This window comes from Helobdella robusta (genome assembly GCF_000326865.2).
Source record: "Helobdella robusta unplaced genomic scaffold HELROscaffold_17, whole genome shotgun sequence".
In the NCBI taxonomy this organism is placed as follows: domain Eukaryota; kingdom Metazoa; phylum Annelida; class Clitellata; order Rhynchobdellida; family Glossiphoniidae; genus Helobdella; species Helobdella robusta.
In genome coordinates this window covers 2,030,904-2,054,992 of record NW_008703942.1, presented here as the reverse complement: position 1 = coordinate 2,054,992, position 24,089 = coordinate 2,030,904, and the positions used below count along the sequence as shown (strand labels likewise).

The 24,089-nt window shown below is 30.6% G+C and overlaps 2 protein-coding genes across 2 annotated transcripts; both read left to right on the top strand.

Moving 5' to 3' along the window:
* Positions 1-2,275: 2,275 nt before the first annotated feature.
* On the top strand, positions 2,276-4,597 carry HELRODRAFT_170207 (hypothetical protein; the record flags this gene model as incomplete). Its single annotated transcript, XM_009016038.1, has 1 exon — positions 2,276-4,597. One exon carries the CDS (start codon positions 2,276-2,278, stop codon positions 4,595-4,597), a length of 2,322 nt encoding a protein of 773 aa, XP_009014286.1.
* Positions 4,598-10,890: 6,293 nt separating this feature from the next.
* On the top strand, positions 10,891-12,763 carry HELRODRAFT_170206 (hypothetical protein; the record flags this gene model as incomplete). Its single annotated transcript, XM_009016037.1, has 4 exons — positions 10,891-10,928; positions 11,603-11,669; positions 11,992-12,456; positions 12,680-12,763. 4 exons carry the CDS (start codon positions 10,891-10,893, stop codon positions 12,761-12,763), a joined length of 654 nt encoding a protein of 217 aa, XP_009014285.1.
* Positions 12,764-24,089: the final 11,326 nt, after the last annotated feature.

Genomic DNA, 24,089 nt, shown 5'->3' with positions numbered 1-24,089 from the left:
TGTCTTCACCATCTGATACTATCATTGTTATCACCATCTGATACTATCATTGTCTTCACCATCTGATACTATCATTGTCTTCACCATCTGATACTATCATTGTTATCACCATCTGATACTATCATTGTCTTCACCATCTGATACTATCATTGTTATCACCATCTGATACTATCATTGTCTTCACCATCTGATACTATCATTGTTATCATCATCATCCGGCTATTGCGTCATTGCCCTCAACACATCATCACATTATTCCATCACCAGGTCATCGTCACCGTCATCATGGTGTGCGCGTCATTTACATCATCTTACATGTTCTCCAGATGAAAAATCTCTGTTTATTAAGGTCATCATTCTTTCTCGGTTCCGTATCTCACAACTTTCATTTTCATTTTCACTGAAGCATGCCAATCTCTTGTGTCTACTTACATTGCAAATTTTCAAAGATAATAAAAATGTTTTTGAATAAATTTCAAATAAGTTTTTGTACATGAATGATAAATAATTATTTGATAATGTTGCGATTAAACGTTTGTTGGCATGAATTTGAAGTTAAACAATAACACGAACGAAATTTAAAAGAAATGTAGTCATGAGTTGTTTATATTTTTGCATTATTACGTCTTCTGAGTTGTTTTTGTATGTAGGTTGAAAGTTGATGATTGATAGGCTGAATGGATGTTGTCTCTTTTTTTTTCTCTCTCTACTTTTTTTATTCTGCCATATGTGCTGTTGTAACTGAATGCTGATGGAAATCTTTTTGCAAATGTAGAAGTTTACCAGCAAAACTATTCTCCTCCTATTTATAGGATAAAAAATAAAAATTTCATTTTTTCAAAAAAAGTTGAGTAAAGGACGTTTTGAAACAAAAAAACAAAAACAAAAAAAACAAATATATTTGTTGGACGTTCCTCATACTTCCACTGAACAGATTAATAAATACTCAAGCTTGTTGTTGCACGGACGGGCATGGCTCTGTTTTGGTTTTGAGGAATTAATTATGTAGCATGCTGAACAATGAAACATACTAAATAATATTTCTCAATATAACTGTTTCGTATAAACAGTGAGATGTTTTAACTTCTTTTTCATAACGAAAACAACTTAAATATAAGAATAATATTTGAGAAACATCAAAACGGTCAAATTTCAGTTATGGAAAGAACTTTTGGTGAGTTTCATATCAGAAATAAATTTAAGAACTTTATATAATATATTCTATTATATTCTATATAATATACTCTATTATAATATTTGTCAATAATATTCTGAAAAATACACATTTTGACATTTTAAATAGCGATATCTCTCTTGAATACAAAAGTTTAGATTTTTTAAATTGAATTATAAGTTGGCTTTTGAGAACCTGATTTAGTTATCTTAAATATAAATTACAAATAAGTGAAATAAAGAGCATAATAATAAATGAATTAAAATAAAATTATCCATCTTTTGGTGTGCAAACCTAAAAATAATAAAAAAATAATAATAGAATAAAAAAATAATAAACAAAAAATAATGCCTTGTTTTTGTTATAACATATTTTGTTATAACATATTTTTTGTGAAAATTATTTTGATAAGAATGACGAGTGACTCCATTATAAAGGTGACGAAAAGGTGGATTTTCTGATAAAAATATCGTTAGTTGTCATTTCAAGATATATCCTCTCAAAAAAAGGGTACATAATTTGAATGGAAATAGTTTAAGTGCTGCTGCAAGATTACTTTTGTTTCCACGTTCATCAAGCTGATTCCAAGTTACAATTTATTACTGATTTTGTTTATATTGTCTCAAATTTCTATCATGACTGTGTTGTGTCGTTGTCTGTTCTATGTTTCTCATTGAGTGATTTTCCATTTCTGCTGTTTCGTTTTTCATGATTGCTACATTTGTTTTTTGATGCTTTGCAAATTTCTGCGATCTTTTTTTCAATTCTATTTTTCATATCATATCGTGAGAAATAAATCATAACACTATCATTTTCATTTTTATATGAGATGAAAAATTATATTAATTATTTTTGTTTGTTAAAAATAAAATTTCAAAATTTTTGACAGATATCCGTATCAAAAGGAAAGCAGTTTATAGTAACTTCAGACAGTAAAGTCTAAAATGGATATCATGAAAGTTTTTATTTGAGTTCTTCCATAATTATTGTCAAACAGTTCAAACAGAAAGCTTTTATACTACATCTGATAAATTAGACAAAAGGAAAGTTATAAAATTTTTCTTCTACTAGCAGCCAGCGATTGTAGTCAACTGCTTCTAAATGTGTACACCCCGACCTCTGGAGTGCAACAGCAGCAGTAGCAACAACAGCCACAAAAACAGCAGCAACATTGCGTTTCCAGAACATTACGCAGAGTCATACACATCACCGAATAATTGTGACATGAGCAATGTAGATCTGATTCTAGGAAATGTTAAATCGGAGTTCAAACAAGAGTTTAACATTAATGCTGATTATTTCGATGACGATATTACCAACAACACTTTCAATGACAACAACATTGGTTTCAACGGCATTTACAACAATTACACTTTCAAAGATCAAACTGATTTATCTTTTTTAGAATTGAACACGGAGGGCATTAATACCTTGAATACGAATCTTGCTGACAAAACGAACACCGGTTACAACGCTTGCTACTCGTCAACAAATTTGGATTGCAACGAATTTGATAGAAACAAAAACAATGAGAGATCAGACGGCAGCAACTGCAACAGCCACACGAACGCTAACGCCAGCGTCAAGACTGAAAACGACGTCGACGTCTGGTGGTCTTCCATTATTAATATCATTGATAAAAACAAATTTCAAAAAGATAACACTAGCAATGCCAATTTCAGTTGTAAAGAAGAAAAGCAAATTACTGACGCCGTCAACCGCAAAATCTGTGAAAACAACGCTGTAAAAACAAACAACACATTTCTGAACGTTCCACACTGCATGTCAGATTTTGAATACGATGTTGACGAGGGGTACGTTGATTATAGTTCCGCTTCCTCGTCCGGAGTTCTCTCCCCTGATTTAGATTTTGGTAAAATTTTAACTTTCAGCTGTAATAATAACAACAAAAACATCAATAAAATCAACAACGTTAACAATTCAGTTGCCTTCCAAATAAACAACAACCATTGCACCAATTTAAATGTTAATTCTCAAAATTCTTCAAACACTTCAAAATTGAATTTAACAGCAGAAAGTTACAAAGGTTGTCAAAATAAGTTCAGTGATATATTTGTCTACGACGACGTGATAGATGTAAAACCTGATTTTGGGCAGAGCGAAAGCAGCAGCAGCAGCAACAACAACGAAATTTCTCAAAACAGTATCACCAACACCACTGACAGCAACAAACTTTTTCCTTCATTGTTCATCATTGAACCATTCGGCCACGAAGGAAGTAACTCGAACACTCTCAATAAATGTCTCACGACAGCATCAATGGCGGCGTCCACATCATCAACAGTTATTAATTCTTCACAAGAAACAACACAGCAGTCAGAGTTTTCTGAACGTCATCAGATTACTCTGTCATGTTCTTCGCTGAACGATTTTGACGATTGCGGTCTATTCAGTCTTCCTTCGTCACCAGAACTTACAAACTATTTAAGCACCAACCAGCCATCTCTTTCATTTTCAAATTGGCCTCAATACAATATTTCTAACGACCAAACTCAAAAATATTTCGAGTCCTCTAATTTTTCTCCTTCAATAAATTTTGATTTAGAAACGGGTTGCTGCTCAAATTTCAACGAATATGATAATAACATGAGTGAAATTAACGACTATTTAGAAGATTTTGAAGATCAATCGTTTAACTGCGATGTGAAAATTGAAAAAGACTTGTATCAAAACAACATCTTTGATTACAAACGGGTACAAAACGACGACAAATCATGGTTCAACTCAATTGATTCTGATACCAAAATGGATATGACTAATGTGAACGCGGCAAATAATTCAATTAAAAGAAGAGTTTGGTCAGCTAGTTGTCTGATGCTGAACAGATCATCTCCCTTCGCTGCGGCAGACACGCAAAATGTTCTCGCTGATAAAACATCGAGTATCAGTTCCCCGGCCCAAGCAACAACAAACAACGTCAAAACGGCTGAAAATAAAAACGAATCAAGCAGCATCAGAAACGCAAACAGTTTCCAGAAAACTAAAACTTCAACGTGTTCTAGCAAAGAAGATCACGTATACGCGGCGAAACTACCAACTGCAGTCAAATCGAAAAAACGATGCTTCCCAAAAACATTTGAACAGGCCAGCAGCATTCAGTATAAGCAACCAAACTTTAACAGCAACAGTAATATTGCAGCACTGTCGTCAATAAAACACAAAACTCAGGCAAATGACAGCAACAATTTTAATAACGCATTTAAAAAGGATCAAACACATTCTCAGAGCACAAGCAGCGTGCTAGAAATTTTTCTAACATACAACAAAACGTTAGACCCAAACAAGGGTAGCAGCATCGTTCTTGCGGAGGAACTCAAAAGACTTGAAAAGTTGTCAACCGTCAAACACGATCGTCTGCTCGAGAAGTTGTTAACATCAGATGTTGCCAAGTGGCAGCCGTGAAGTTTCATCGAGTTTCCTTATTTTTTTCCAGCTCATCTTTTCAGGAAATCTTTTCGTGGGAATCCTTTTGTGTTGAGTTACAAATTTAAACTTATCAAAATTGTTGTACAGCAGTCATTTTCAATTAACTAGTTATAATTATTATTGCAAACGTAAGTTAAACCATGTTTTAGCACATATTTTTATTTCAACTAGACAGAACAGAATGAGCATGATCTGGTAAGGTTCAGGTTATAATTCAACAGGCTAATATCAGTTGTGACGGGAACGAATATTTGTTGCATGTGTGATGGCGGACCATATCCAGTAGAGCAGAGGGATGAATTAAGTTAAAAGCAGGTAAGTAGTTAAAGTGAAACAAGTCAGCAACAAAAAAGTTAATGAAAATAACAAAAAAATAATTATAAATAAATATATTGAATAAAAAATGAATATTTAGTTTTTAGAATGTTTTTAAAATAGTCTGAAAGTCGATGAATATTGCTTCTTTGGTTTTCAGCGAATTTTTTTTTTACAACTGTTCAAAACCAGCATTTAAGGAGTTATCTGTATTTAACGCTCATTTAAAATAAATTAATAAATAAAGATGAATGAACAAATATATTAAAGCATTGATAGATGCTAATAAGAATTTAAAATGAGCACTTTTAACGCAGCAGTTTTTAGTCATCTTCTCTTCTATGTTTGTAACACTTGTAACTAGTTGAAAGTTTCTGTTTCAGATCTTTAAAAAAATTATGTTTTAACTTTATTAAAATTATCATCCCATGGTCGTTATAATCATCTGCATAGTTAAGATGATGATGATGATGACTGTCAGCCATCACCAGCGGCGGATCCTGAATTTTGCGGTCTGGAAGAAATGGAAATTCTAAAGTGGTGACCTTTTTATGCTAATTTCAGTTTTGGTGGAGTATGATTTTCAAAATGTTAAGTCGATGAACTATTTCTTTTACACGAAATCATCAATATATTTTTCTTCTATTGTCTGGGGTGTTTCATCCCGCCAGACAATAGAAGAAGAAGAAGAAAATTATCACAAAGATTATAACATGGATCCGCTACTGGCCATCATTCCCATTATTAGGTTCATTCACCACCATCATTTTTCTCCTTATCAACATCCGGCATCTTTGTTGTAATTGTTTCAATGATTCACCAGCTGGTACAAGTTTTTTTTCGATAGGTTATATATATTATCTCAATTCAATTATTGTTAATCTTCGTCATTCAGAGTTTTATCGGATTTTCGGCAAGATTCATAAATTTAATTTAGATAATGTGTTAAGATTAAGATCACTAAATAAAATAAATAAATAAATAATTAACATCACCGTCATTATAAATTATCTTATCGTCATCTCATTGGTCAACGCAATTATCACATTCATCATCTTGGTCATCGTCCCTACAACAGCCACCATCGTGGCAAAAATCTCTATCACCATCGTCATCATCGTCGTCGTCACCATCATCGTCGAATATATTTAATTTACTTACATTTGATCCGTGTTAAATTGAATGAAATTTTTTAATTAGTTGTTCAATGGCGACACTCCACAGAATGGATAATTTGCAACAGTTTGTAAGCCAATCTTTTTTTCGATTTTTTTAAAGTTTGTTTTCCATTTTGAACTGACTGACTTGATGGCAATTGTGATAATATATTAAAATGCCTTACTAAACACCGATGAAATTAAATTTAACAGCCATGCAAATTATTTGTCGCCAATGTTCTAAAGTTGTGTTACAACATTAAAGTTTATGGGTTTTTATTAATTTATTTTTATTTCTAAGTTCAATTTTTTAAAGTTAAATTTAGTTCCAGTTTTCATTCACATTTTTTATTTGAGATGGATTCAAGTTAGGTAGTTAAGTTAAAAAGCCAACTTATACTTTGACTCAAATTAACTTATACTGTGTTATGAAAAAAAATGGCGAAACTTGTTTGCGGATAACTTTTTGTATTTCATTTGTGTATTTTAACTTTTAAATTTATTGAGAATGTTTTAAAACTATTTCAACAAATCACGAAATATTGAAACGCGATTGATTAAAGGAACTGCGCAACTCTACAATATGATATTGGCGAACTCATCATTCATGCTATGTTTATTACATTTAATGTCAAGTGTACTAATTAAAAGTTGGTTGATAGCAATGCTTTTGTGTTCAGTAGTTATTCGAAGGAGTAAGAATTTGTAAGATTATAGTTATTCATGTTATTCCTAGTAGATTTTTTTTGAGAAGTGTTTCAAGTTTAACTATTGTGAAAAACAATTTCATGTGATTAGATGTGATGCGTTGTAGTGTAGTAAAATGTGTGTGTATGTGTGTGTGTGTGTATGTGTCTGTGTGTGTTTGTGTGTGTGTGTGGAAATGTGTATGTGATTTATACGTTCCTACGTCAGTTAATTTTTTGTACAGACACTTACCTGTGTGAATATTCTTTAGATCATTATCATTATCGATTCCTTGATTACATATATGTTCGGAGAATGTTTTGTAACTGAAAGATTGAATAAAAAATTTAAAATGATGAATTTTTGTTTAAAGAAATTATACGAATTTATAATATATATATATATATATATATATATATATATATATATATATATAAAGAAAAAAAAACGATAAGATAACGAAAGAGCCCGACATATTTTCATATACCAGTAGCAGTACACCGCCGATTTATTAGCGGCTCCGAGCTGTCTCATGCAATCATTTTATCGGGCGAAACTTACAAGAAGCAGAAAGGACCAGGCTTATGTCGAAATCTAATTCTCTTTCTTAAGAATTATCTTTCTCTTTCTTAAAAATTACCTCTCTTTTATAAAAATTATCTCTTTTTAGAAAATTTATGTCTGCTTCTTAAAAATGTCTGGTTGTTACCAGCCAGTGTATTTTTCAAAGTGAATTAAATGTTGATAGATTCATTTTCCAGCCTTAACGATGTTAAAAAATTATGGAGTGTTTCAACGTGGCATCAAATGTTCTAACATCTTTGTGATTAGTAACTTTGGATTCAGTCTTATGATATTATTGCATTTCAGTAGATACTTTTTTTTAATTTATTCTAACTCCGAGGAACTGTTTAGATAGAGACCGATTATAATATTATAAACATTCACTTATTTTAGCTAATATACCGTTTTAGTAAAATTCATACCACAGAGTCGTTTTGGTTTTAAACTTTTCCATTCATACAAAACAACACTATCAGATGTTTGTTAATTTTTCCTACGTTAAAAGCACTGAAGTAAATGTAATAATTCACTTGGAAAGTATTGCAGGCAACAGAAAGACGTACACACGCACACACATCAGCTTTTAACAGAACCTTATCCACACATTCGTACGATGCAATCAACAGAAATGCCACAATCTCATATATGCACACATGCATATACCATATATATATATATATATATATATATATATATATATATATATATATATATATATATATATATATATATATATATATATATTCATCTCTCCTTATATTATACACATCCACACTTCTATTTTTGAGGAAGTTTTATATTTTTACATATTTTTGACTGTTTGTTGTTCTTATATCATCGTTATTTGCTCGAGAAATTAAAAAATCGGGACTTAAAAGTAAATTACTATTCTGCTTCTTTTGATTCAACGATGGTAACAGTTCATTCCATTGCGTCGCGACTCAAACCTGGTTTATAATATAACATTTCTTCGTATTAAAGTTGCTATAATATTCATTTTTCTTTGCAATCCAACTCTCTTTAATTGTAAGACAATATGATGAAGGGTTTTGAAACAGCAAATGAAAATAATTTCCAAGTCAATATAATTGCAGACGTTAGTACCAGTGAGACAGCTGCAGACATGAAGATTTCAGAAATTTAAATTCTGGCCACTTTAACACATGTTATGTCAATTTATGTTTAACACTTTTAGTTATTCACTATTCCGATTTGCCAAAATAGGCATAGTTGAAAAATTAGAATAAAAATCTCATTCACTATTCTTTGATGATTTATTGAAAATGCTTTAATGAATGTTGCAAACTATTGAGCCAAGTGTTGTTGACATTTCAACAGGCCATCAAAATATATTCAGAAATCTTATAAATGATAATCTTTACAATATTTACAATAGCATCAAAAAGCATTCAGAAAAAGCATTCAGAGCAATTGACTTGTGATGCAGTAAGTAATGCTTGAAAAGGTTTTAAGATTGCAATCACATCAAAAAAAAGAGGAATTTGCATTTACGATAGTGGGTGCACGCTGCGTGTGCGTATTATATTACAAATGGTTTGCAACATACATGCACACATTTTTTAAATTATTCCTTTAAAAACATTATTTTGACGTTTAATTGAAGTTCTTACGAAGCTACTACAAATAACCTTTAATTATTCATTATAAAAGCACTAATGCCTTACATAACTTTTTTGTATTGTATGCGTACTGCGTGTGTGTAACAATAAATCCAAGCTATGTGTTGTAAAAATAAAATCACGCTCAAATGTTAATATATGTACTTATGTATGTATTTATGTATGTATTTGTGTGTGTGTGTAATACGCTGATGCGCGTAATGTGGGTGCAAGAAAAAATAGAAGCGATAAACTTACGATGTTTTCTATCTATCCTACTTACAATTAAAATTATCCCCATCTAACTTACCTAAATAGTTACCTAATTTAATGTGTGTGTATTTGTGTTGAATGACACATTTCAAATAAATGAAAATAAAAATGGTAAAATAGAAAGAATGATTAAGACGTAGAGAGTATGACATGTATGAATAAAAAATATATATTACATACAATAAATAAAAAACACGCTAAAACCAGGAACCATCGCGTACCTGGTGAATGTATGGTGTGAAACAACGAAAAACACAAAACGAAAAAACACACCACCAAGTAGATTAAAAGAATAGAAGTTCATAGCCTACCTATGTAATTAAATTACCTTATGCCCTAACCTACCTATATAATAAATTAATCTCACCTACCTATTTTCATTAACATAACTTAAGACTCAAGAAGAAAGAGAAAAAGGAGTAAAACAGAACATAAAATACTACCACAGAAACAAACACAATGTATGTATGTATGTATGAGCAGCCGCTAAAGAACCTACATATAATAAAAAATATACAACATACAACCCACACAAAAATATGTGAACTCTATATAACTTTATCTATATAACCGCGCAACTCTATATAACTATATAACCGCGACAACTCTATATAACTCTATATAACCGCACAAACTCTATATAACTCTGTATAACCATGCAAACTACAACATTCAATAAATAAAAATCCCATTAAGCCATGTATCTGAATATATGATGTGAAACAAAACAAAAAAAAACAAAAAAAAACAAACCACCTGGTTGAGTAAAAGAATAGAAGTCCCTAACCTACCTATGTAACTAAATTATCTTATGCCCTAACTTACCTATATATTAAATTAATCTCACCTACCTATGTTTCATTAACTTAACTAAAACTCATGAAGAAAGAAAAAAAAGAGTAAAACAGAACATAAAATACTACCACAGAAACAAACATGATGTATGTATGTATGTATGAGCAATCGCTAAAGAACCCACCTATAATAAAAAAATACAACATATTACCAACCCGCAAACATTCAAACTCTATATAACTCTATACAACCTCGCAAACTCTATAGAACTCTACATAACCACGCAACCCTATATAACTTCATATAACTCTATATAACAATGCAAAATACAACATTCAATAAATAAAAATCCCACTTAAACCAGAAACCACCGCGTACCTGCTGAATGTGTGATGTGAAACAAGACAAACAAAAAACAAAAAACACACCACTAGGTAGAATAAAAGAATAGAAATCCCTAACCTACCTATGTAACTAAATTACCTTATGCCCTAGCCTACCTATATATTAAATTAATCTCACCTACCTATGTTTCATTAACTAAACTAAAACTCATGAAGAAAGAGAAATAGTGGTAAAACAGAACATAAATTACTACCACAAAAACAAACATGATGTATGTATGTATGTATGAGCAACCGCTAAAGAACCCACCTAAAATTAAAAAACACAACATACAACCCATACGCAAACATGCGAACTTTATATAACTCTATAAAACTCTATATAATTTTATATAACTCTATATAGTAAAATTACATAACACAAATAAATAAAGAAAATATAAAATAAAGAAATATAAAAATAACAAAAAATATAAAATAACAAAAAATATAATATAAAATAAATAAATAAAGAAATGAGACCAGGCGCTAAGACAATGGTACAAAGCGCCTGGTCTGAAATCAACATGTTCTCGGCTCCTATTTATACCAGTCCCATTCGTATCATTTCAATCATTGACATCAATAAAAAACTTTATTTAATGTATATGAATCATTATTATAGGTGCTTAAAAACAATATATTAACTATTCTAAAATGAATTCAGCGAACGCCTACTGACTTCCTGATGGGATAGTTCGAGAATGTGACGTTTTTATCTTGTAGAATTCAATTGTAATCGAGTCACTCCTATTTCACATAACAATTGAAAAATAAAAATATGTATTTTTTAAATTTCATTTTTTGTATATTATACTTACAATCAATTCAATCATTCACATCAGCAAAATAAATGTTTATGGATTTAATGTTATTGATTTTTGATTTTATGTAATTCACTTATGCTTATTTTTGCATTTTATAAGCGATGACGCTATGGGTCACTATCGACTCGTATTATGTAATGGTGTCTGTCAAATATGTCATGCATTTAAGGGTTAAACATAATTTGTTGAAAACGTACTGCCATTAACGTTAATGAGCTTTTTATTTAAATTTTTTGTTTACGAATTAATATTTTTTTTTATTTAAATCCAAATTAAAAATAAATTCATCAAGTTTAAAACGTTTCATAATCATGGAGAGTAATTTAAATTTAAATTGAAGCAATTATTCACGTAAATACAGGTTTGAAAGAAAAACAATCTCTTATATAGAAGTTGTTGTACAGAAACATTCGAATGCCATTGCACCGGTTGGTTGTTTGATCGCAGTGGTGAAATTTTATTTGACTACTACGTTGCTTTGTCGGTGGATGAGATTATGACCAATTTAGGAGACAATAAATACATAGTTGTATGTGAATGAATGAATGAATGAATGAATTATTTATTGGATGGATAGATAAATAAATGAATGAATGGGTGGATGAATGAATGAATGAACAAACGAACGAATAAATGAATGAACTAGCATAAGTCGTCAGCCAAAAAACATGTTAAAAAAATTCTTCTTCACAGTGTCAACGGGTCAAAAAATTTGCTATTTAAATACATAAGCGGCCAAATTGGTCAAAGGTCAAATTGTTCTTAATGCGGCCCTTCAAAAGTCAAATTGTTCTCAATGCGGCCCTTCAAAAGTCAAATTGTTCTCAATGCGGCCCTTCAAAAGTCAAATTGTTCTCAATGTGGCCCTTCAAAAGTCAAATTGTTCTCAATGCGGCCCTTCAAAAGTCAAATTGTTTTCAATGCGGCCCTTCAAAAGTCAAATTGTTCTCAATGCGGCCCTTCAAAAGTCAAATTGTTCTCAATGCGGCCCTTCAAAAGTCAAATTGTTCTCAATGCGGCCCTTCAAAAGTCAAATTGTTCTCAATGCGGCTCTTCAAAAGTCAAATTGTTCTCAATGCGGCCCTTCAAAAGTCAAATTGTTCTCAATGCGGCCCTTCAAAAGTCAAATTGTTCTCAATGCGGCCCTTCAAAAGTCAAATTGTTCTCAATGCGGCCCTTCAAAAGTCAAATTGTTCTCAATGCGGCCCTTCAAAAGTCAAATTGTTCTCAATGCGGCTTTCACAGTAAAAAGTTTGCCCACCTCTGATATAATTAAAAGTATTTGACATAACAATAATGAAAATTTTGTTATCAAGAGGCGAATAGGAAAATAAAAGCAGCAAAACATATGGATGTTCATTAATAACATTCATAATAACGTGACAACAACACACACTCACGCACACAACCACACACATACACTCACACACACACACAGGCCACAATTCGTTTTCATTTCTCAACATCATTCAAGTGCCAAACTTTGCCCTTCAACACATTCTCAAAAGTGGACAACCAGTGAATACATTAAACAGTTTGATTTAAATAAGGAAATTACATTGATAAAACTTTTGTAATTTTTAACTTCAACTTGCAAATGAAATTTTGAGATGGTAAACTTTAAAAATTTTTCAATAATTGCATTATTAGATATTTATTTACTTGTAATGATTTGATTGACCACTTTTTATTTCAGTACCACGTTGAGACGTTGAGATTAGGTTTTTTGAAATTCTTCACTGCAAATAACAACAAAATTTAGATCAAAATTTAGAGTAAAATTGAAGTTGAAATGAAAAGTATAGAATATTTTTAAAAACATTTTTAAACACTTACACCTTCTTCATCATAATCATCACTTCATCCTCATCATCCTGATCATCATCATCATCAAGTCATTACCATTTTAACCGTTTCTATTTATCTCAGATTACCATCCAATCACAATGGTTTCTGTCATTCAATACATTTGCCGGTCAATTGTTGACAAAATGAATAATTATACAATCGTAACTTTTTCCAGAAAATTTACTCACAGACCATGTATATTTGTTCGTTTGTATGTATGCATATATGTATATATTTTGGTTTGTATGTATGTATGTATGAATGTATGTATGTATGTATGTACATGTATGTATGCATGCATGCATGTATGTAGGTAGGTAGGTAGGTGCATATGTGCATGCTGCAGTTTGTTTGAACTGTTGATTAACGAATGAAAAAAAACCAAATGGAAAACATCTTTCTAGCATAACTTCGTATTATCCAGAACAATTTATCTTCCCAGCAGTACCTATCATTCCAAGTGCGGACAGGATAATTTTCATCATTTCAACGTTCATTAAATAATGCACATAATTATGCAACCGGTGAGTATTTACTTAAAACATAAATTGCACGAATAGAATGAGTTACTGAGAACTTATCTAACAGAAAAGATACACATTTGCAAATAAGTCAACTGCCTCTCATAACAGACGTTCGTTATTTTGAAACGTAAAAGATCAAATAGCAATACCGGCTAACCTATAAATTCATCTATAGAGTTCTATTATTATATGGGCAAACATCTGTTAATTTTCATCGAAAATAAATGAACGCACTAAACAAAACTAAATTAAAAATGTTGTACTAAAGCAGTAGAAAGTATAAAAATGAGTGAGTAAATTGCTTAGGATTCTTTTTTAAATATCACACATGGTTAACATTAGTCGCATCTCAATTTAGGTTTGCTTCTTAATTAGCGCTGGATATGCTCTTTGATAATTATAATAATGACATCCACGATAAATATAACTGTCCTGATGTTCTTTTCAAAATTGTCCTTTTTAAAATATTTTTCAAACAAACTTACTAAATTGTGAATCAGAGGAGGGTCTGTTTGAATGAAGTGTTAAATGAATATTTTAACATAACATGCGATGAAAAAACAAATAACGTTTTGATAAAAATCTGCTTGATTTGCTTGTTTCAATTTGATTGGCAGAAATCGTACAAGCTGATGCACTCATCGCATTTGACGGGAGACGAACTAATTTTTACTTATTTTCAATAACTGAAGTGACGACTGAGTGATTGAGTGATGATTATCTGTATAAAGTGACCATTGAAGACACTTGGACTGTTGTACAGTTGCAATCGCAGAATTTTGTATTTCGCCAAATGTTGAAAGAATTCATCGTTTAATATTATGAGATTAACGCTATTTAAATAGCAATCGTTGTTTGTTTGACAGTTTTAATCCGGGGCGTTTTTATAAAAATCATTCACAGACTTGTCTGGTAAAATCGATGCTTATTTCATCTAGCATAATACGCCATTCAAAATAACTGAAACATGTTCTTCAAACATGCTCTGTCATCTAACGAAAGATGTTTAATTCTTCAAAACTCTCAATCTTTTTGTGTAAATATTCTCACTTGTTTGAGATTTCAGCGATAAAAAAAATTAGTTAGACGTCTGGAAGACATATCATCAAAAATTAATTTGGAATGGTTAACCGCTTAAAAAATAGCAGAATATAACATTACGAATATATGAGCAATACAGAATAGCCGTTAGAAAATGTTTCCAAACACAAATGAAAAACAAATTTTTGTAAGTTAAAAGAAATAAATTGTTCAGCCGAGTCATCAGATGCAGGTACTTTTTTAATAATGAAGCGAGCATGCATTAGAAAGAACGATGCAATCAATCAAGCTCTGCGGAGACAACTACCCACATGTTAATCAAGGCACACAAATGTTATTTTTTAAAAAGTGGATGAATAATGAACATCTTCTCGCTTTTGTCGTCAATTTTTTTAATTTTCAGTAACTATTATTCTATCATGATACGTTGAGTCATGATAGATGAACACAATTTGTCATGCTGTAGTGTAATGTTCGGCGTTCATCAAGTTGATGAACATCACCTGCAGCACTACTGCGTTTGTTCTGCGTCGTATGAAACGTTCACATCTCTAATAAATCATTCCTGGGAAACTAAAGTTAATAAATGTGTTATTGGTTCATATTTTCAATAATAGCACTTATTATTATTTATTTATTCGTCCTAATTGCCGTTATTATTTTAAATTGTAATTTTTGAATTCTGCAATTCGTCATCCCCATCACTTCTTGTTAGACAATTTCTCACACATTTTAAAGTTCCAGGCAATTGTTGTGCTTGATATTTTATCTGTCAATAAGTCTTTTTTCAAGATTACACACACGTATAATGTAAATAAGCTTAATAGTGATAATTCAAAAAAATTGTTTGGTTATAACGTATTGACGAGTTCGTATTCTATAAACAATCCATAATTTGTTTTTTTATGTAAAAAATATTCACCTAATTATTATGAACACCAACCATTTTAAGCAGTAATAAACTGCTTTAATAATGAAAGGAACGTCTTTGATGTTTTCCAAGAGCACACAAACGGTCTCTAAGACATATTTCTTTCATAATTTAAAAAAAAAATTCATCTCTATCATTGTGATCATTATTTTCAATTTAAAGTTAACATATCCAATTTTGTATCTACTTTTTGCAGGTATAATATTTAACTTTTTTAAATATTACCTTAGCTATTTTTTAATAACTAGGTATATATTATTTTGAATTTTTTCAGGAAAATAAATAGAAATTTTCTGTACCTACTTTGTTTCGTCCCTTGATTGCATCCACGTTATCAGGCTCATGAATACACAGGAAAACTCTCAGATTGGAAACAGCTTGAATTCTACTTCATTATGAAATTTTGAATTTTAAAAATAATATGCTCTATGTTTAAACGTTTTACACGTGTATACGAAATTTTAACACTCTTCATGATTAAATTTTTTTTATAACATCTGAAAATAATATTCGCAATATACTATTTAAATAAAATCAAGTTTTTTTTCTAACGAAATTTTCTTATATTATGAAACATTCCCATCATGAGCCTTCAACAAATTTATAACTTTACTCTTGTCATCAATCATGTTATTATTACCATTATTGTTATTATTCTATCTTCAATCCTCTGTCATACTCTAGTTGATCAAGTTCCAATCGTTTTGACAAGCAGATCACGTACTTGAAATAAAACGTTCGGCTAATAAATGTGCAAATCCAACGAATGTGTCGGCTGGCTGGTTGGTCGGAAAGAAACTCCCCAATACAATAGCAGTAATATTCCAGACCATGTTACATTTTTTCACAACTCATTTTGGATGTGTTTGTGATTTTTAAACTGTTACAGAATTGCAAAATAACTGTTTTTGTGTGTGTTTATAATAATTTATTGAGGAGCGTGAGACAGCGAAAGCGTAAGAATGATTTGTGTTGAGAAAAGTAGTCAAGTCAAAATGTCCACATCAAAAACATTTGAAATTATACTCCAATATTTATAGAAAGAAATAATTATTAATGCAAAGTAGAGGAAAAAAATTTTTTCACACTCATTCTTACGTGCAGCATAAACACACACACACACCACACATACACACGCAAACACACAAAAATTAAAAAAATACAAACATTAAATATACCATAAAAACTCCGAATTCAGTTGACATGCACGCATAATAAAAGGAACGTATCATCGTCTTCTATGTTGTACGGTTATACGCACATTTTCGTGCGGACCAACACATGGATATTGTGTCAAGTATGTATATTGTATATTTATGTGATAGTATATCATTAGTTTATATATCATTTCAAGTATAAGTATGTGCATAACGACGAAAAGTTTATATGTGAATTTATGTGTAAACTGCAGTACATAGAGAACACTGAACATCACTTCTAAAGATCTGTTGGCGGAGTATGGTTGAGATTGAATGGCTTCAAATTTTTCATCCATGTTGGCTGTTTATTAATGTGGATAACTTAACCAATTACAAATTGTCATTTGTTAATTAATTTGTAATTATCATTAATTGAACCAATTAGTTTCAATTTATTCGCCATTAAATTGAATTACAATTTTTTTCACAAAATGTTGTTGGATTGAAATATAATTAAATTTTAGTGAATTTAAAATTTTATTTCAAGTATTTCTATTATATACGTACGTACAGTAAGTACATTTACAAGTAGAAATTAATGAATAAATAATTGAAATAGGGTAGCTTTCTAATTATCCTGAAAAGGATGTTGCTTGGTGTGACGCGTTGGAAATCAAGCTTAACGTTAAAAATTTAACAATTTTAAATCGAAATAATTTCTATATAATTTTTATTTATCTATTTATAATTCTATTCGTTGTGCGATAATATATTTTTGAATAGCAATTAGTATTTTTTGGTTTTAATCTTGGATTGATGTTTTGAAAATTCATCAAATTTGGAAGTCCAAAAAATGTTGGATACAATAAGAACCTCGACATCGCCATCCTCTGGGACATCAGCAACCACACCGGTGGACATTACGTTGACAACGACAGCAAATCCATCTGCTGGAAATTTAAAACCTTCATTTGCAAAACTCCAACAACCATTCCAACAAAAACCTCTGAAGCAGCAGCAACAGCAGTACAACCCACAACCACAACCATGCAGACAACCAATGCAAAAGACAGCCTTCGACATCCTAGACTTCATTGACATCTGTGAGTTGTTCGTCCTCTGACTTTTATTTTTGCATCGTTCACGTTTAATCAGAGTTACTATCAATGAAAAATAATCTTATAATAGAACTTTTTATTTTTGTTGCTTGAAACTTGGCCAACGTTCGGTCTCCACTCCATACAAACGTAAGACGTTGAAATTTGACATTGCACTAAGTGAAAATAAAAGGCAACACAAAAATGTATGTGAAGAAGAAAATTAATACGCAACAATAAAGTCTGTTTTGAAATGAGAAGATTGATAAATATGCTGGTAAAAAATGACATCACAAATCTAGTAGAGATCAGTTTTGAATATTGAAAAACTTTGAAAAAGTTTTGCCACATTGTTTTGTTAATTTTGCCACTCATTTTTTAACCACGTTTTAAATGTTAAATGTATGCACAACTGTTTGTGCGAGTAGTGCGTTCAGGTTTCTTAAAGATGAATTTTTCAAAAATATTATTGACGTGCTAACCAAATAATTTTTCATGCAAACAAAGCTGAACTGCCTGAAAAATTTTTCTTAACCTAAACTAATTAATTGCGATGTAAATGATAAGCATTTTTTTAAATTTTATTAATAAAATTAATTTTATTAAAAATTTATTTAAAATATAAAAACATCGACTCACTTTGTTTGGTTTCGTTTAATCTAAACGCTTCTTAGTTGATATTTCAAAACACATTCTACGTGAATGAAATTTAAGTGTGATTTTCAAATATATATTTTACAATTTTTTCTCTTTTGTATTGCGAGTAAAAAACTAATAACATTACAACCAAAAAACTCAAAATTCCTAGTGAAAAAAGAGTTTTAAGATTATCTTTCAACAAAATTTTCAACCAAAACTTATCAAAAAATATTTGAATAGTCTGCTATTAGAATATAATGTGTACAGTGCATCTATTCGGCTAATGTTATTAAAATTATTTAGAGTGAACAAACAAAATCTTTGTGCCACAGTTTGGTTATTTTATTTATTAACTATATTAAATTTTTATTATTAAAAAACCATTTAATATTAATTACGTCTATTTTTCATACGTGAATTCAAAATTATAAAGGAAATAAAACTAGTTTTTAATTTCGCTTTAAACAGTTTTTTTAATTATTTAAGCAAACAAAAGATACATTATGTTACTATTTAAATCATTTCCGGTTAGCTCAGAAAACAAAATCACTACCAATATAATTAATGAAAAAGTAAAAAAACGAATGAATAAAATTGAATTAGAGTGTATTAGGTAATATAATTGATAATAATTTGTCCAAAAATGAAAAATTTCTAGAAAACTAATATTTATATTAATATGTATTCCAGCTATTTGTAACGTTTTAGTTGCAGGTTTGTGGTCTTTAGCACTTCTTTCTCCATATCCGGCGTTTTTTAATTACCGGAAAGCGTGAATAAAATAGAGGCATAAAAGTTTTTCGACGTGCATTTTTATAAGCAAAAAAGATAGTTTTTCTATTTTTTGTTTATAAAATTTTTCATTCATATTTTATTCACAAAGTTTGAAATTTAAATGAATAGGATGCTGTCAATACATTATTAATGTTCTACATTAAAAGAGGCGCTAGCACAATAACATTTTTTCAATTTATAAATTAGATTAGATTTGATTTTCGAAATATTTAAAAATAAATTTTGTTCTTTTGAAGCAAATTAACCTACGTTTCTTCTTGAAACTTCACTGTTAATGTTGATTTGAAACAATGCAACAACGTTAGTCACCAGAGATGTTGGCTTGCAATAAGATTTTACAGGTGGGTAAGGGAAACGTTTGTTTTTTTGTTTTACGTCGGTAAAACTCAAATGTTCGTATTTTCAAGAATGTTTTTTGACTATGTTTGAAAGATTTAGTTATTTATCTAGAATTTTTTTCATAATACAAGTAAAAATTTTGCAAATTGGTGACAAAAACATTTGATGTAATACTAACGTCTGTCGCCTGGCTCATTTTGTCCATTGTTTTTTTCTGTAATATTGAAAATATGAAACTGATAACTTGGACTATGCGCAAAGTAATAACCGTTTAAAGAAAACATTCTACGATAACATTTTTCAAAAAAAATTTTATTTGACAAACATTTATTTTACTAGAAAAAGCTTAAAAGAAGTTAAAACATGTTCCAAGAAGACAACAAACACTGTTTAAAAAAACAATCAGGATTTACATGTCGAGAATTCTTATTTTTTTGATGTTTTTAATTTTTATTTATCAGTTTGCTTCAAAGATTAGGCGTAAAATTTCGTAGAAATCTCAAAAATGAATAGGACTTTTGTAGACCTCGCTTTTTGGATTGGCTATTTTTAAATGTTTAGGTCTCATCTTCTGTAGTAGCCTTGAGGGGCTGACTCATCAAAGCGCAACTTTTTGAAACAACTTACATGACGACGTTGTGGGAATTTTTTCATTTAACAATTAAACATTTTACAAAAATTCAACAATTTATTTTATGTAATCAATGTATGAACAAAAGTAGAATATATCGAAATGTAATATATGTGCTGGTTGCTGTAACGTAGCTATCAAGTTGGCAAACATTTTCTTTTGATTTTGACGGCTTCCTTCATGATCCAAAAATGTCCTGTTGCAATGTTATCTAAGTTTGGTTTTAATAAACACTTGTTGAGATTTTCTATCTTGAAAGTTTGCATAGGTACAAAAAATTGTTCAACACACAATTATCTTGATCAAATGGAAATATATTGAAAACAAAAATAATTATTCTAAAATTTCCCAGTGTAAGTGTTTGAAGTTTTCAGTTTTGTAGAAATTATGCTTATTGATTTTATTCAAAATATCTTTTATTTCAGTTTCATTTCATATCATTTTTCAAACCTTTTCACACCAGGAATCATTTCATGGGTTTAATCAGTCACGCGTTTTTATAGTTTTTAAACTGATGTTTAATTGTAGTGTAAGAGTTCAGTAAGAAGCTACTTTATTCGAAAAAACATTTTTTCTCTCTTAGTGGTTGTTTACAAGGATTTGTTGCTATAAATAAACGGCAATTTCCATTTGCAACAATAACATCTTATTACACGTTCGTCCACTTGGTAGGGTGGCTCGGAAGTAATTAACAATACGAGCTACTTTTTCATGTCGATGCGAATCACTCCACACTCAACTCGTCTGCTTCTTCATATGGAATGATCACTTCAGATTCTACTGGTTATCTTTAAATAAAATACTAAATTACTATTCGGTACAAAAAACATTATGATAACGAACGAAATGGAACAATACATGGCAACTTTGTTCTGATGTTGTTGATGCAGTCCATTTAAAAAGTTGTTTCTTGCCGTTAACTTAACTAATTAATTAATAATTTAAAAAATCATCACAATCAGACGAACATGTACTTAAACACAACCTGTTTCTGCTTCGGATGAAAACTTCAGATGCATGTAACAAGTCGTGGAATGAATAGCGCAACATTAAGAAACTCATTTCAGTTTTTATAACATGATTTAATAGGAATAATAAAAAATTGTGAAAAAGAATATTATGACTTTAAATTGTTTCCAGTCAGGAACGCCAGGGAGACGAAGGTCTGAGTATTTCAGAGCACGCCACCGCGCGAAAACGAGCAACCATTATTTGGAAAATTTTATTTACGATTGAATTTCATGTCTGCTTTACATTTCGTGACTATCATAAACTTTTTTTTACAAAGTTTTCCAATCGCTTTTTATATTTCATGATGCTTGCAAAGCATAGAAACTCCCTCCCACAACAATCATCATAAATGATGTTTGAAACTTCGTACAGCAAAAGTAATCTTTAAATTAGGCTAAATATTGACAATAATGTGAAAAGTAAATGAATGAAAGTGCTAATGTACTAATTTACATGCTGATAAAAAGAACAAAACTCGTTTGCCATGTTTGCCATGATTTAACAAGCGCATAAACTGCTGCGACAAGTCGTGCCGAAAAATTGGATTAGAAGCACTCCCAAGTATTCCACAAACATATGAACCCGAAACTAATGCTTTGATTTATAGGACCAATATAACCCAAAATATATTAGTTGTCAGTTTGTACTGAGCAAAGTTATTTTTTAGATTGTGTCAAGACAAAACTAGGTCAAATTTCTTCAATTAAATTTTACTAAAAATTATTTTACAATTTTCAAATGCGAAGTTTAAAGATGAACGCCTCACTGCATGCATATTTAAAGCTGTACCAATCTGTTGCGTACATACAAAAATTTAAAATCACGCAATAGGATGAATAAATAAAATATTTTCTGGCGATAAACTTTTCCAATTACAAAAATGGTCGGAAAAGAATGGAGGCAACAATACAGTCGTTTGTGCATATCATACAAATGCACAGCATCATCGTCATCATCTTCATCATCACTACCACAACCATCATCAACATCATCATCATCAACATACACATCATCACTACCACAATCATCACCAACATCATCATCATCATCAACATCATTACTTCAAACATTTTATAACGAGAAACTATGTTAATTTCTACTAAAGTGGTCTTTTTTAAATTAGAAAATAATTATAATCATAATTTTTATCGTTTCAAGTGAGGCAACAGTCGTTGTCAACATTTCTATCACAGTAATTGGCTCCACTAATAAAAATTAAAACATTTGCAGAACAGGGAGAGGACTGCAATTTGTGACAGCAGCTACTTACGTAGGCATGTGGGAAACGAGTTTGAAGATGGAAGAACTCTAGAAAGAATATTTTCAATGGAATATTGCTTTTCTAAATGAAACATTAGAAATGTTATAATACATCAAGCTGTTACGGAAAAAAGTTATAGTCGGGTTTCAATGTATTTGTATGTCATTTCAAATGTTGTTTCATTCGCTGTTTCATTTGTTGTATCGTTTTTTCTAACAAAACTTCCCAGTAAATGAACATCCATGCATTTTGAATATGACATCAACAGTTGTTTCAAGAATAAAAGAAAAATTCTCGTGCTTCTTCCAACATCTTTTGCTGTCACATCTTCCGCTTTTGAAATGTTTCAATGTAAATTTCAAGATTAGGTAATATCTGAAGTTTTTTTTTCAAATTTTGTGTCAACGTTTAACGTTAACTCAATTGAAAAAGTAAAAAGGTAGATCAGACAAATTTTTAATTAATACTTTCAAAAAAGATAAATGACTCAAATGTTTGTAGGTAAATCTGATTTCCAGCTGATTAAAATAAAAATATGTATTAAAATTACAAAATTAAACTGTTGCTTGATGCAAAAATTCGTACAAAATAAATCATATTTAAGCAGTAAGGCGTGAAGAATTTTATGTTTGAAACAAGTTTTTAAAAGCTTCAAAACATTTTTACTGCTGGGCACATTCTTTACATTTTATTTCAATTTGAAAAAACTTTTTAGTTTTATGTCACTTTTTTCTGCGTGTTTTGTGCCTGTTTTGTGCCTACGCCATGTTTTGTGCTTTGCACTGCTCCAACAATTCTCTTAAGTTTCAAAGATTGTTCTGCCAAGTATATTTCATTTCTGGCTTTGAATTTTTTTACGTTTTCAATAGTGGCTTAACCTGGTTTAAACATTGGTTTGCCGAGTTGTCAAACATCCTTCGGCATTTTATTTTGGCGCATTTGAATTCTTCAACTACCGAATTGTCTTTCAACTATAAAAAGCAAGTGAAGTCAAACTTGCAGGCAGACCGAGCCATTTTCTTGCATAACTGTTGATTTTCTTATCCAATTTTTTTTACTGTGTTTAGGTTGAACTCATACATTGACAATGGCCATAGTAGTTTTGGGATCACTACAAACTGCGTCAACCAGGCTTTAAACTTACCCCACAAATCCTTGCTGTCCACGGTCTCCAAGTACTGCTTAGATAAGTTTAGCAGCTCTCCCTTCTCTTCCGAATCCTGAGTAGTACCGCCTGCCCAAATTTTTGACCGACTTTTGAAGCAAAGTTGTAATAATTTGGCCGAAAATTGTAAAAGTTACATGCTCATCATGTTTACCTCTTGTCAGAGGTATGTATGTATGTGCATATGATTGTATATGTATATGTGTGCGCGTGTGTGTTTGTGATGTGTTTGTGATGTGTGTGCGTGGAATGTGTGTAGAATGTGTGTAGAATGTGTGTGTGAATGTATCGATGAATTATGATGTTGCGACAGAAGAGCACTGCTACATAAATATCACTTTCTTGTGTTGTTGTCAATATTTACATTTATATGCTGTGCACATTTTTAAAATCCGGAAATCAAACTCTGTCAAAAACGCGGAGATTA